The 16,404-nt window shown below is 45.0% G+C and overlaps 1 protein-coding gene across 2 annotated transcripts in view; it reads left to right on the top strand.

Moving 5' to 3' along the window:
* Nucleotides 1-16,404, top strand: part of PRKCG (protein kinase C gamma) — a 1,134,441-nt gene that overhangs the window by 776,594 nt on the left and 341,443 nt on the right. For both annotated transcript variants that reach the window (XM_085616481.1, XM_085616482.1), the window contains exon 4: nt 9,313-9,424. In XM_085616481.1, the coding sequence (XP_085472607.1) occupies nt 9,313-9,424 (112 nt within the window). The remainder of the gene's footprint in view (nt 1-9,312; nt 9,425-16,404) is intronic.

The raw sequence follows: 16,404 nt of genomic DNA on the forward strand, positions 1-16,404 counted from the left end.
AGCATCCTAGGACCGGTTTCGGGGTTTCACCCCTCTTCAGCCAGGATAGCTTGAGTCCAGTGGCACAGTGAGCCCAGGACCCACGTCTGGGCATACCTGGCGCACTTTGGGCGAGAAAGCAAAAGACACACAATTGATGGACAGAATGCAGAACAAATCAAAACATTCACCCCCAGTCAAGAGATTTGGGTTAAATACATAATTCTTTTGCTCACCATGCCACCCCAGTTTAGACCTGGCCATATGCAAATCAATCTTGACCCCGTGCCTCATGGGAACAGTCCAGCCCGAACTGTCAAGCCAGGTCCTCCCTCGACCGGAAACAAGCATCCTAGGATCGGTTTCGGGGTTTCACCCCTCTTCAGCCAGGATAGCTTGATTCCAGTGGCATCGTGAGCCCAGGAGTGCTTGCAATGTTCAACACTCCGTCCATCATCCCCTTTGGTTTTGCTTTGTTCGCCCTAGGTTGGCAGGGTATGCCCAGACGTGGGTCCCTTGCTTACTTTGCCACTGGATTCAAGATAGCCTGGCTGATGAGAGTTATGAACCCGAAACCGGTCCCAGGATGCTTGTTTCCGGTCCAGGGAAGACATGGTTTGGCAGTTTGGGCTGGACTGATCCCATGAGGCACAGGGTCAGACTGATTTTCATATGGCCATGTCTGAACTGGGGTGGTGGAGGGAGCTAATGAATGATGATGGATTAAACCCAGATCAGTTGACTGGGGGTGAGTCCTTGCAATGTTTAACACTCCGTCCATCATCCCCTTTGGTTTTGATGTGTTGGCCCTAGGTTGGCAGGGTATGCCCAGACGTGGGTCCCTTGCTCACTTTGACACTGGATTCAAGATAGCCTGGCTGATAAGGGTTATGAGCCCGAAACCAGTCCCAAAATGCTTGTTTCCGGTCCAGTGAAGACAAGGCTTGGCAGTTCGGGCTGGACTGTTCCCATGAGGCACAGATTTAGACTGATTTGCATATGGCCATGTCTGAACTGGGGTGGCGGAGTGAGCTAAAAAATGATGATGGATTAAACCCAGATCAGTTGATTGTGGGTGAGTGCTAGCAATGTTCAACACTTCGTCCATCATCCCCTTTTGTTTTGCTTTGTTCGCCCTAGGTTGGCAGGGTATGCCCAGACGTGGGTCCCTTGCTCACTTTGCCACTGGATTCAAGATAGCCTGGCTGATGAGGGTTATGAACCTGAAACCGGTCCCAGGATGCTTGTTTCCAGTCCAGGGAAGACATGGCTTGGCAGTTCGGGCTGGAGTGTTCCCATGAGGCACAGTGTCAGACTGATTTGCATATGGCCATGTCTGAACTGGGGTGGCGGAATGAGCTAAAGAATGATGATGGATTAAACCCAGATCAGTTGACTGGAGGTGAGTGCTTGCAAAGCTCAACACTCCGTCCATCATCCCCTTTGGTTTTACTTTGTAAATAGGATGCAACAGGAGGCATGTTTTACGCCACCGATGCATCACAAAAAGAGACGCAACGGAAGCGCAAAACTGTCGCAAGGCCTCATAAATAAGGCCCATAGTTAATCACCTAAAGTCAGTGCTTAATTTGAGCTGGGGGTATTCTGTGCTCAACTTAGGCATGTAAATGTCAACACCAGCCCTTATGACAGTCTGCCACATGGTAGAGCTGTTTGTCTAGTTTGGAGATGATCACAACAACAGTTGTTTATTAATTCAATATACATAAAAAAATGCCTAATACCTGCCACCCAAGCCATTTATATTGCTTTGGAGGTGTTAAATAGTCTGAATTGTAACACTTGTGATGGTTAGTAATTGTGTTGGTACTGTGATTAGCGGTGCTGGATGGGGTAATGTGTGGGGCAAGCTACAGTGGCCTCCTAACGAGGGGCCTAGCACTTACTTCTTTTTTTTATAAATTAAACACTGCCTCCAGTTAACAGTAAATAGACATCAATCAACATACATTGCTATGTTTTGTTATGTTAATCTAACTTGATAAAGTACAATGAATCATACCCAAAGGTAAATCTCAGCGCTCTGCCAGGACATAGCAAATCACCAGAGACTAAAAGAGCCACGTTTTCAACATTTTCTTGAATTTAATTAAATCTGTGCCACAATGAAGAAGGAGAGGCAGTTGATTCCAGCCAGTTGGGACCATGAAGGAGAAGGCTCTGCCACCGTATCCAGCAGTGCGAACATGCGGGACAACAAGAAGCTCCTTATCACTAGATCTTAAAGTGCGGGAAGGCCGGTAGTGAAGCAATTTATCCTTTTGGTAGAAAGGGGCATTGCCCATCAACGACTTGTGAGTGAAACAGCAAGTCTTCAGCAAGATACTCTTTCGGTCAGGAAGCCAATGAAGATCTTTCAGAATAGGGGGCGTCAGGGAGTCCGCCGGAAGATTACAGACCAGGTGGGCAGCAGTTGTTTGCACCACCTGTAGCTTAGGCAGTAAGATGTCATTAACTGCCATAAACAATGCATTACTGTAATTCAATCGTCTCATAACCTTGCCCTGGCTCAGAGTTCTCCTGGAAGAAGATGGTAGCCAAGGAAAGACCCTTCTCAGAAGTCTCATAGTCACAAAACTTAAACCACAATTTGCAACAATGTGATTCTTAATGGAAAGTTCCTGGTCTAGTTTAACACCCAGATGTTTACTGCTTGAAGGAGCCATCCTCTGCTCCACAGGCCACCAGTCGAGAGTCCAGAGGAGCTGACCTTTTCCAAACAGTAAGATCTAATTTTTTTCACCATTCAGCTGAAGACAATTGGTTGTCATCCAAGTCGCAATTTTCCTCAGACGGTCTTGAAAAATATGTTTTGCATCATCAATGTCCTGCCCCGGCTAAATGATTAGCTGCGTGTCATCGGCATATGAGATTACATCAAAGCCACAAGATTTAACAATCAGGGTGAGGGGAGCCACATAGATGTTAAATTCATACTCAAAGATGATCTCTGAGGCACCCCCTTATTGATGGAAATAGTGCGCAATTTGAATGATTGAGTGCAGCTCTGTAAGACGTCTGCAAGCCACAGAAGAACCTTGCTTTCGACAACGAACACCTGTAGCCTGCTGATCAATATTGCATGAGAAACAGTGTCTAAAGCCCCTGAAAGGTCTAACAATACAAGCATGGCAGGAAAATCTGCAACCAGAGTACCGCATATAGAATCCGTAACTGCCACCAGCGCGGTTTCAGTTCAGTGCTGTGAGCAGCTCTGAATTGCGATTGGGAGGGATACAGAATCATATGGTCCTTCAAGAATGTCATAAGCTGTTTTTTGACATGCTTTCCAGCATTTTCACCAGCAAATGTAGAAGTGATATGGGGATTCAGACAGAAATACACACAGACCAATGGCTATACAGAAAAAGACACCTTAGAACACTCATATTGTCAATCATTGGCTCATATTGACACACAGGCCCCAATAAACAGAAAACAAACCAACAAGGAGCCAAACACACATATGCCAGCATGCAACCATTCACGTACTAGCATTATCTAGAGGGGGAAACAGACAATATACATGTGAGCAGATATCACAGGCTACATCTCTTCAGGTAGATATGACCAAACAGGTAGGTCGTTAAAGGGTGACTAGGCTAAATACTTTTGGCCAGCCACAGGCATACCTACCGAAGATAGACACATCCTTATCTGCAAATTTATGTCCTGGAACTGCAAAAGGAAGTGTTGAATTGCACACAAGACTTCCTGGAGTGGTCACATGTTGTCAGTGTGATAGCAATGAGTGTGATGGTGGCGGTGTCATAATGTAATACTAATGAGTGTTATATAGTGCATCCAGTGGCAGCTCGCACAGCTAACGCTGTGGGGAGGTGAGGGGGGCGGGGTAGTGGAGTTTTACATATGACGGGAAAGTGGAGTGTAAATAAATAAATTAAAAAACCACTTGCCTTGCGCTCGCTACATCTCCAACTCGGCCATGCGGCGAGCGTAAGGTAAGTGGTTTTATTTCTTTCTTACTTTACTGTCCCCTTTCCCGTCATATGTCGAACTCCACTACCACCCCACCCGGCCCGCCTTGCCGACCCACATGGTTACCTGTGCGAGCCGCCACTGAGTGCATCTAATACAGCAAGTACCTCATTAGTCAGTGTGACAGCCAGGTGTGACAGTGTTATTGTAGTACATATGATGGGTTGCATGTGGTAGTGTAATGGTCTGTGATGCGATGTTATGGTAGTGGGAGTGAGGATGTCACTGTGATTGCTGTGCATTGTGTGAATGCAATTTTGTGATTCTAGGCATGTAATGTGTTGAGTGCAACTAGGTGAATCTATTTGGGTGAGTGAAATGCAGTGAGTGCTCAGTCTTCACTCACTTTATCCAGGTGCGGTTCCTGCATGAGGGCATAGGGGGCGGAGCCCCACCAGTCTTGAGGGAAGGAGTAGGAGATTAAAAGACTGCTCTGAGGCAGTACTGTCAGGTCTGGAAGTAGCAGTGCAGCCCAGCTGTGTACAAACACATTCTGCACATGTGAGTTGGACAACTTCAATATCGCCCAAATCCCGCATGTGCAGTGTGCACCTGTGAGGCAGAGGTGAGGGCAACGAGGTGCTGCCTAAAGCAGCAGTTTTTCCAGGGCTGCGGTCGAGCACTCAGCTCGCCCGGATCTGTGACGTAGTTGAGAATATCCTTCTAGGATCCCGCCTCCTCCTCTGACTGGCTGACCCTTGATACTGTCACAGGAGGCGGGATTTTCACGTCCCTTACGGAAGGCTTTTGCCTCCTGTTCGTCCTTTGGATCTCTGTCAGCTCCAGTCAGCCCTCAGTGTGGCCCATCAGATTCCCGACTCACATGCTACCAGACCAGGGAGCATTCGATGAGGTCAAGTACAAGCTGAAAGGAGAGTACAAGTGTGCCTTGCCTCCTCATTTATCACTGCCTTAGAGGTCTCTGCCTGGTTTAATTTGCCTTCGGTTTTTGTTTCCTGACCTTATTTCTCTCTAATCTCCCCTCCGGTCCCTAATATTTCCCATCGGGATTCTGGAACCTTATCAGCTCCCCTGAGGCCCCCTTCGTCACCCTTCTATCCCATCCCAGAACCCCCCCTCCTTGCCACGGCTGTTCTGATTGGCACTGCTAGGTAGGTGAGGCCTAGCGCCACGTGGTCCCTGGCTGGAAGTTCCTCGGGGCAGCCTTGAGCAGTAAGCAGTGAGTTAAAAATCACTGCTTGTTTAAAAACAAGTAAGAAAAAAAAAATCACTGCTTGTACATCGGAGAGTTACATAGTCTGGGTATGGGATGGGTCCAGTGAATGTGTGTTTAAATATGCGTGCGTCACAGTGAGATTCAAGCTTACAAACCTGAATAATAGCAGTGCCCGGCCTTTTGAATTGTTAGGTGTTGGAGGAGGGGACCGCAAAAAAAAATTATTTTAACCTTTTCAATAATGTTGTTAAAGGAAAACATTTGCGTTTTACTAATGAATACGTTTTCTGTGCGTAGTGGTAATGGGCTTTTGACAGGCATGTTGGGATGATTATAACATTCCTGCTTGCCAAGGAAGTGAAAAGTGTGCTTTTATTATTTATAGCTGTGGTCGGACACTTCAAGGAAAGCAGGAAAATATTTTCTTTATAAATATGGGTTGCTCTCGAGTATTCAGCCCACATAGAAAAACGAAGGAACATAAACAGCGGGGTGCTTGCTGAGCGTCTGCACAGTTACTAAGAACTGCTAATGCCTATCCGGCAGTGATGATAGACCATGGGATTTTCTAAAGTTAAATACATTTTTCTATACCCCACACAATGAACTTCAGTGCATTGTTAAAACTACATAGTGCTTTAACACTTGACCACCAGGCCTAATTTTTAACAGGTTCCTCTATTTCCTTTTCATGTCCTAACGGCCTGCACTTGGGATGAATTCTGCAGCACCCACAAAACAGTTTGTCCCTTGCTGTGAAATATTTTCCCAACTGCAAAGGCATACACTGTATGGATTAACACAATGGTGAGACTTCCTTGCCAGAGTTAAAACCTTTGCAGAAGGGGCTCAACCCACTGAGTTACCTGATCAGCACATTAATGCTTCTCTGTTAAGATTCGGTTGGCACCAGATGTGTTGGCATAATCACAGTGTATCCACTAGACCAAAAAAATGTAATTCCTTCGCGTATCAGGGAATTTGATTTAAATCATTTGTATCAGAGGGCACTGCCATGGCTATTTCCTAATATCTGTACAGGAAATGTATCATATATATTGCTAAAGGTTCAATGATCTGACCACAACTGCTGTCTGATCTCTGACCAGATGTAATCTCTCTGGGCCTGTGATAATTTGAGTATTAGCATTGCTCCCCGAGCCTATACATTTTTGTTTGTCTTTGGTGTGCATGGCTTTTGCTTTGTATATCCTAAGATAGGCAATGTTATCTTGCATGAACACAGCTTCCAAGCAGCCTGTAATAAATAGAACTCATTTTCAGACCATATAACAAAAGAAAATAGCAGGAAGATAGAAACTGAGGGAAGTCAGGCTACGGCTGGTACTTACGCCCTTCCACTTTTAAAGTTCACCAGCCGCCACTGCTTTATACGTACCTTTGCAAAGTGTCTGATGGTGCCTGTGTTTTTTAAGACCTAATCTCTGCAAAACAACATTAAAAAAATGGTTTAGGTAGTCTGTTAATCTTAATCAGCTAGGCAACTTCTTCTAACCTCATACCTATAAAGTACATTTTAGTTGTGATACTGAATTTGCACCGGAAATGAGGGGAGAATAATGTGTGTGCCTATAATGTCGCTGTCACTGCCACCGTTAGAAAACACTGTTGTTTACTTTTTAGTCCTTCAATTAAATTTAAGTCTTTCAATGTATCATTTGTAAATGAAATGCTCTTGGACGCATGCTGTGCCGCGAGAGGGGACAAGCTCAGCCTTCATCATACTGAACACTGAGGCCAGAGAGTGACTGTTTCTTCTGGTGGTCCTGTCCCTCCCATGCTGGGTGTCAGGTGATAAAATGTCATCCCTCACACGTTCTGACACTCCAGACGCCGAAGGGTTGTATGTGAGCTGGTCCAAATTGTGAATAACTCTAGTAATAAAGCTGATGGGTGAAGGCAGGGCGCCATATTGTTCCACTCTATGGGCCATATTATCAAGAATGGCGATAACATTATCGCCGCTTTAGCGGCAGGAAACTGCCGCTAAAGCGGCGATAAGGGGCTTGATAATATGCCCTTGTGAATTCCAATAGAAGTCCAGGTTTGATGTCCTTCACACCAGAACCTGAGCTTCTATTGGAATTCACAAGGGCATATTATCAAGCCCCTTATCGCCGCTTTAGCAGCAGTTTCCTGCTGGTAAAGCGGCGATAATGTTATCGCCATTCTTGATAATATAGCCCTTTGTATTTTAATTGTGGACTGCTCCAGAGTGCGACTGACACAGCAAGAAAGTAGTGGCTGAAAGAAGGTGATCCAGAGACCTCTATGGATCTATAATAATTTGTATCATTTTCAAGAAGCCCAATAGACAATGTAAGTTGTCTTTGAGGCAAACCTAATGGTGGTACAGCTTAAGCATTGACCAGATGGCATCTGAGTGACAAGCGGGATGAGGGGATAGAGCGCCAGGCGAACTTATCAATTAAAAATGAAGCAATCATTTGAGGCACTGGCACCAAAATTATACAAAGACGGAGAATTAATGCTTGGTTATCCAACTGGAAACACCTTGTTCTAGGGTGTCCGTGCCCATCAGGTAACCTGCACAAGATCATATGTGTGCTATATCCATGGGTCTACCAAGCCCTTCTTGGTACCAATATCAGTACAAATGTGTTTATCCCCACAAAGCGCAACCACTAAATAATACACGTGGTTGTTATTTCCATTTCAGCGCAAGGAGTACCATGTCAATAGCGTCTAAAAATAGAAACCTATCTACTATTCACTGACTTTTTCTTGCAAGTAAATGCTCCATTACCAGTTGACAACAGCACTCAGAAATGACACTTTCCATGTTTTTTGTGTTAAAAGTATGAAATATTACTGCTGTGCTTTCTTTGTACACAACTATGAAATGCAGTTTTGCAAATGTTCCTGGTGATTATAATATCCGGAGCTGGTGCATAATAACTATTCAGAAAGGTTCAAGTGTGGTCAACACAATTATATTTTAGCCTAGAAATGGTATTGTCTTTGCAATGGTTCCTTGGCCTTTCTGCTTTTTAGAGTACTACTAACTGCACATAACAGGTGTGAGTAATTTACAACACACAGACACACGCACCCACACACACATATATAAGCACAAATTCACTTTCAATTAAAAATGTGAATTTGCACTCAGAAATTAATTTGCTTACACATAATGTTACACCAGTGTGCTGCAGAAATAAATGGAAAGAGGAAACACAAAGGTGGAATGCTATGGAAATTTGGTGAACACCCAAAAATACATGAGCCTGTGGATATTCACAACCTTATTCAAGGCATATTTCAAACATAGATATGGACAGAAATTCACTTCTGTTAAGGGCATGAGTAAGTCTTTATCTATGCTGGAAATGGGTATGTACCACTCGTAAAATAGGTCAATGCTTGGGTATAATGGGGTATCTCAAAAGGGTAAAATATTTTTCCTTAGAAGAAAACACCCGAAAACAGCACCTGCAAATTAATTTTCTCTAAGCATTTACTCATGCATAATTGTATACTATATAAAGCTACTCATGTCTAAGAACTTACACGTGAGTATTCTTAGAAAGCAGCAACTTTCATATCTTCTCAAGAGCACTACTCTATTTCTTTGTGAATTCTAAAAACAAATGTACACCTACTCCAGATGTGGTTAGAATCTATGTGCCCGATTCACAGAAGTAATCTGAGACAAAATCCTAAACTTACTACTTTTGGTATTCACAGAAGGCATTTAGTAGTAGTAAAGTTAGGATTTTGTCTTAAGTCTGTCTGCCTTAAGTCTGTCCTAAGTTTGTCTTAAGTTTGTCTTAAGTCTGTCTTAAGTCAAACTTAAGACAAAATCCTAACTTTACTACTACTAAATGCCTTCTGTGAATACCAAAAGTAATACATTTAGGATTTTGTCTCAGATTAGTTCTGTGAATCGGCCCCTATGGGTGTAGATTTAAAGATTTAATTGTGAATTGTGCCCAGGTGAACAAATAAAAAGATGCTGAATACGTCAAGCACCAAAACTTGCAACCTAAGACAACCTTCATTGGTAGAAATCTCAGGCAAAGGAAACTGTAAAGATGTAGCTGTTGTCTCCTGATTAGAGTTTAACTGACTCCTGCTCCTCTTTTTATTCCCAGGACCCTCGGAGTAGGCACAAATTCAAAGTGCACAGCTACAGCAGCCCCACCTTCTGCGATCACTGTGGATCCCTACTCTACGGTCTGGTCCATCAAGGGATGAAATGCTCCTGTAAGTGTTAACCAAAGCTATGAAGAAAGGGAGTAGGCAAACAGGCAAAGTGTGGGGACTAAAATGCTGCTGTGTTAACTGGCCTGGCGATGGCAGCACTCAATATTGATCTGATAACAGATCTGAGTATTTTTATATGTTTCTCCGAAAAGTCTGTTGTTAACATTTTTTTTCCCTTATTACCTGGGGTTTGTTAAAGTTACTCTTTCTTAGATGAACTGTTCATGGAAGGACTTTCTATATCAGATGTTTACTTGTGTTGGTCAACAAATACCAAAAATGTAGGTCCTTCTAGAAAATGAGCATGTGATGTCATTCCAGTAGCTCACAGTATGCAAATGGTATTTACCAATGAAAGATTGTTATATTGCCTAGAGAGATATTGCATTTACCATATTTACCTCTGTAGTTAAGGTTGATTCCTCTCTTCCCAGAAAAATCTATTTACGTGCCTTAATAAGTATTCTACCCCTTAACCAATTTGTACCAAATTAGTGAGACACAACACTTACAAACCTGTAGGGTGGCAAATCGGGCACAGATTGGTCAAACAGTTCAAACGTTCAAAGAGGAGGTCCTAAAATTGTCACTTTATAATGTAATATTTTTTCCATAGCAAATTTCTGCTCTGCTCATGTCCAAAAATGCTGAATGAAAGTCCACAACTTGTAATGGCACAGACTGGAATTTTCATTCAGGCCTTTTAGAGGCATAAAGCAAAATATGTGAAAGTACTGTATATGCACCAGTGCAGTATATTTCATCCATAAAGGATTGTCCAGAAATATGGGCAAAATACTTTTTGATGCCACCTAACCTTCAGGCCCGCACTAAGGTATACTGCTACATATTTAAACCACAATATCAATCTTTGAAAAAGAGGACTACTTTAATAAAGTAACATATTCTAAAAATTTACATACGGGGCGTGGCCAAGTTGGCTCTCCTGCCCTCCATAACCTACAGCATATGCCTTACGGTGCCCCACTGTTATCAGGAAGTGACCTGGCACGGGGGGAGGAGGCAGCGGGTCCTACTTCTGAGCAGATCCAGCACCGCTGACTCAGCCGCTCAGAGACATGCAACTTGGTGGTGGCCAGTAGCAGCTCAGGCAGGGAGTGCTGTGGGGCGGTGTGGTGGGGTGGGGGAGGAGCAGGGTGGGGGGTAGTAAACCATGGAATACAGCCGAATGGAAGTAAGTAAACAAAAAATAAATAAAACGAATTTCATTGCGCGTGCTGCATCGCATTTGGCAATGCAGCACGTGCAATATTTGTTTTATTTAATTATTTATGTGTTTACTTACCTCTGTTCGGCCGTATTCCATAGTTTACTACCCCTCACCTAGCTCCTCCCCACCCCGCCTCACCGCCCCACAGCACTCCCTCCACGAGCCGCTACTGATGGTGGCAGAGGCACAGTATGTTCCGCACCGGCCACGTCTTGCCCATGTCGACTCTGGTGCCCTCTGCTAGGAATCCGGGTGCACCTCCTGGTGATCGGGGCCTCCCTCTGGATCGGAGGCCCTAGAGACTCTCACCATATGGGATGGCCCACCACGTGCTGCTGGCTGCTAGGGAGGCAGGGAGGCAGGTCACACTGCAACTACACCTGGACTTTAAGATGGTGGCAGCTGCAGTCTTGTAGATGAGAAGCAGGCTATGGCCCCGCACTGACACAGTCGCACCAGCGCCGGCGCCTCTGCTCAGGGTGCTGGGTGAATACAGAAGGAGGTAAAGTTCTGCCCCTAGGCTGCAGCATTAAGTAAGACCCTTACGACTGACAACCCCTGAATACTGGTGAGAGCGGGGGAGAAGAATCCTGGCTGTTAGGCACCACTGCAACGCAGAAGGCACGAGGCACAAGGTGGCCCACTTGCTCCTGCATGTTTGATGGACTTGCGCCTTGAGGCGCTAGACTAGAGCTTTACCTCTTCCTCACCGCTCATGTTCCTGAGGAATCCAAGGTTCAAACACCTTCCTACAGAAGAAGATACCCTGACCTGGAACACCAGATCAACAGCGCGGCTTAAGAGGCAACGAGGTGAATGCACTGTGGAGGGGCATGAGGGGCCCCCGCTAAGATATCGAGGGCTGCACCAGAGAGGCGCTTCGACAGGGCCAAAGACAACGACTCCTAAGTCCTTGCTGACTAGATGGAGGGGGGCTCTGCTGATCACTGGGCGGCCCTGCATGACGCTATAAGCGCACTGTCTCCTACCAGGGCCTATAGAGATCATGACTGCAGCACGTGTAAAAAAGGAGATATCTCTCAAGTAGATGATGATTTAACCAAGCGGGGGCCCGCAAGGAGAGCGGCCAACACCCCCACCTCTGATGCAGCTGACAGATAAAGAAGACAACGAGGGAACTCAATCGTTTCTGGAGGACCTAGTTGCTTCCCTCTGAGACGACCTCCAGACAGTCAAGAGAGACCTGTCACAGGACCTAAAGGAGATTCGCTGGGATCTGTCGGAGGTGGGGCACAGGGTCTCCACTCTTGAGGACCATGAGTCTGGCCACGATGAAGAGATCGAGCAACTCCAGCAGGAAGTAATTGGCCTACGAGATCAGCAGATCAACTTGCAGGCCCATGCGGGGGACCTAGACAACTGGTCGAGATGGAATAACATCCACATAAGGGGACACCAACCAAAGCTGAGGGAGCGGATAGTGGAGCATATGTAAAGGATCCTGGAAGCACCACCTGCCATGGAGATACAGATTGACAGGGTTCACACGGTGGGTCCTCTGCGACCAGCGAATACCCAACCAGCCGTCATACTGGCATGTGTCAATGACTTTCAACCTTCAGTTCCGAGGACACACGCTGTCACTCTACCAAGATCTGTCAGCTCCAACTCTGCAGAAATGACAAGACTTTCGCCAAGTGACCATCTTCCTTAGGGACAAAGGCATCACTTATTACTGGGGCCACCGATTCCACATAGTTTTTCTCTGGAAGGGGAAGCATCACAAACTACAAACCCTGGCTGAGACATGCCGACTGCTGAACATTGAAGAGTCTCCTGAGGACAGACAGTGGACCAACCCCCAAATTGGAAAATCCAGAAACGCCTTCAGTGCAGGGGGGCTCGGCCTCATCCAGAGGACTGCGACCTGACCCCGAAACCATACCTATGGAGAGGTGAGCGGTGCTGGACACATTGATTGACAAATCCAACAGGCTAGAGACGACCTGAGCACCAGTGAGGCTACCAGGTCACAGTCAACAGTAATGGAGAGTGGGGGGCTGTCGGGCGGGTGGACAGGACTGCTTGGAGAGGTGTTTGAGATACTCTCAAAGGGCCCTATACTTGGGATTCACATGGGGCATTCCTGGCCAGGGCAAATGTTGTAGGTTGTGATGGCAATATGTTTTTGTACTTGTTGTACATTGTGTTCTTTTTGGGAGAGTATTCCCACTGCACAGGGGTGCCCTACTCTTACGAACGTGGGTCAGGTAGGGACTGAGCGGCCCGCATTGGAGGGGAGGCTTGGCTAGCGCCCTAGGTAGCCGTTACTGCGCTTTCCTTCCTCTCCCTAATAATAGGTAGAACTGCTATGACCCCCATCCTCCACCTGCTGTCTCCCTTCTCAAATTGGTTGGTGACGGGCCATGGCCTCTTTTGAACCATGCCCTGTTTTTCTTCTCTAGCAAGAGTCTTTCATAGAATGTGGCCCACAGCCCGAGGTGGCATTGAGCTCTGGTTCCCTTAAGGTGTGACTAAGTTGCCCTTACCAACTAACTGCTACTAATGCACTTGACTCATCTCCAGAATGAGCCGTTCTCTTCCCATATTGCAGTCACAGTGGTGATCTTGACATCTGTCCGTGAGTTGCAGTGCTCGACCTCTCGGGGTCATTACAGGGTAAGTGTGACCAACCCAGTGGAGTTTGACAGGCAGTCCCATCGCTTGCGTGATTACTTGTACCCGGATGGTGTTTGGAACCCATGTTTGATCTGAGCAGGGTTCATTCCCTTTCTGTGTGAATGGTGGGTGTGTGCAAGGCATATCCTCGCACAGGCAACTTCTGCTCTCATTCCCTGGGAATAACAATGGCAGATTTGGCAAATCAATGTATTCATATTTCTTAAGTGGGTGGCACAAGCTATGCTGGACTGGTAGTGCCCATCTCAAAGCATTTTCATGAAACGTATGGCTGCTATTGTGAGAGATCAACGTCCCAGCGCAATCCATAGTACAGTTTATAGCAAAGAATCAAGTTTTACAATTAATTGACTAGTTCTTGTTTAATTCCGTGCCTTGAGAGACAAATAAAGTGGTCTCCAGCTTTTACCATCTGAATTAGGGAAACTGAATTGTGAGTTCAGTGTTGTTGGTGGATAACCATACAATGTCAGTACAGGCACCTCGCTCCAGTACACTGAAATCAGAGGATTTATCACATATCTTCCATACATCTTGTTGAACCCTACAAGCGCAAGCATGGTCAACACCAAACTGCTTCGTACCATTTGCCTGTCAACCGGCAAAGACAACTATTAAAAGAGGATGTCAAATTAGTTGTACTGCACAACCACTGAAAGGTTTACATCACCTAACACCCACCCTAGATGCCAGGCACGCTCTTCCTTAATGTACTTAAATGTAAGGGATTCAGCAGGGGCTGTAAACGAATTGGTGTTCAGTCAATAACAATTAAGTCATCGCAAGGTAGCAGTGCATCAACATGGTTTGTCAAAATCTTTGGTGGAAAACCTCTTGCACAGGAACATAATTTGGTAAATCAAGTAAAGGGTAAATAGCAAGACAACATTATGCACTCCTGCTTTAGACCAATTACGATGGCCATCTTGTTTAGTAACTGACCACCGACTCATAGCTGGCTGTGTGCCCATGTCTTTGTAATTGTTGAGCAAACGAAAAAAGACCATTTCGGATCCCTATGAGCACAATCTTGCATCCCAATGTCTTGTGTTATACTGTATCAAAATACACAAAACAAGCATGTGTTGCTGTCTCTTGACTTCTGCATAAGATACCACAGGATGAAGGACTGATGGAGAATGCTGATGTTAGGGCAGAATCATACACTGCACCCATTTTGTAATCATTCCCTTCAAAATGAAGTAAGAGAAGGAGCAAGGGAGGAGATGTGGCCTATCCGCCCGAGCTGTCAACTGTGAGACTGGAAAACTATGGCTGAGTCCCGGCATTGGCTCAACAGCTTGTGAATCTAGGAAAATCACTGAATATACACGTGCCTTAAAACCACACTGAACTTGTTTAATGTAATCTGGCGTTCATGTAAAGCACTCTTATGCCATTTGGCCAAGTTCCTACTATATAACATTGCAAAAAAGAAAGTATGAACAAAGATTTTGATACAGTTTCTAAAAACAAAATAAGTCTACACGATGTAGGAATGGATTTGTTGATTTCTTTTAGTTTTGTCTTAATGAGCTAACCTGTCTTTGAAAAAGACAAGCCTGTTCTCATCACACAAAACAAAGAGAGGTATAACCGAGGCTATCAACAATGCCAATACGGGTCTGGGTGATGTGAGAGTTCGGACTTGCCTGTTCCTGTTCGAGCACCTCACATTAATTACAGCCCATGAATGCCCTCAAGACCTGATGCTCTGCTGGACTTCAATGATTTCATACATAGTTTTGTTGACTTTCAATTGTTCTATGATGGCCACATCCAGGACAGAACCAAGGGGAGTAAAATAAATCTCCTCCGTTGGATTATAGAGTTTTGCCAAATAATTTTTAAGCAAGATAGTTCATGTACACAGAGCCCAGGACGCTGCTGGACATTAGTGGTGCCTGTCGACACAAAGGTCCAAAACATCAGAGTATCCTGAGACTGAATGACCTCATCCATTATTATAGTCTAGACTCTTTCTTTACCAAGACTCCTCTTAAGCCTCGCAGATCTTTTGTATACCCTGCATCGGTTCTTAAAAGTTAACAGCTCATGAGACAAATCAGAATGTAAAAATTGGCAAAGCTTTCTGCGGTGCATCTTCCCCACTGGCACTTTTTAGTATGCCAACTCTGACCCTTACATTTTGTTTCTAATAAATTGCAATTGGACCTTATACATGTTGTATACTGTGTTGGAATTCACTTAAAGGGCTAGTTTTCTCCTTGATGCGTGTGTTGTCTAACCTCTAGTGCATTGCATCCAAGCATTTGACAATTGTTCCTCTCCCATATCCAATTTAATTTTTATTTGCCACTGTTTGGTCTTCCAGATGATAGAATGCTGATTGTTACAAAAAGGCAGATCTGCTTTCCATGCCAATGCAAACAGAAGGTAGGCACTCTTTTACGATGAGAGACATTCAGCTCGTTACATAAAGTAGTATATCTTTGAATATTGGGAGCCATGCAGAAATCTGAAAATGGCTGCTCATCAGAGAAGCTGTCATTCCCAAAAACAGCTATTCACCATTTTTCATCTGAAGCAAGGTTGGGATAGTCAAAAATGGGCACCTGGGCCCCCCACAAACATCATGATCTTCGTATGAGGGGTCCTCCATGCCATTCCAATTCAAACCACCCGTGTTGTTCTAAGTTACTATGTGGGGGCGAGGGGGCATTTTTTATTACAGACAGAGTTTCAAAAACTGCTACCTCTTTAGGTGACGCAGTAATTTATAATTGTTTTCTTTTTCCTTTTGCACAGCACACTTTCTGCTGAGTACACCATTTAAAAACAAATCCTTTCCTGTGCGTGCATTACATCCCCCTGACAGTCTACCTGTTGGCGCTTGAGAGCAATAATACCTTGATGGGGGATGTCAGGAATGTCCGCATGGCCATCCATGAACGGCATCTCCTACTGCAAAGGAGCAGCTGCCTCGCTTAACTGGTCCTAATGTTAGGTGGATGGCATTTGGGGCTGGCTTATTTCCCTTTAACGAGGCTAATCCCAGCAATTGAGTAAGTGGAGTAATGTGGCGTGCTGCGATTGATCCAGTGAGGCATGAATTAATGTTTTTAAT

The sequence above is a fragment of the Triturus cristatus genome, chromosome 7 (genome assembly GCF_964204655.1).
Source record: "Triturus cristatus chromosome 7, aTriCri1.1, whole genome shotgun sequence".
NCBI classification, from domain to species: domain Eukaryota; kingdom Metazoa; phylum Chordata; class Amphibia; order Caudata; family Salamandridae; genus Triturus; species Triturus cristatus.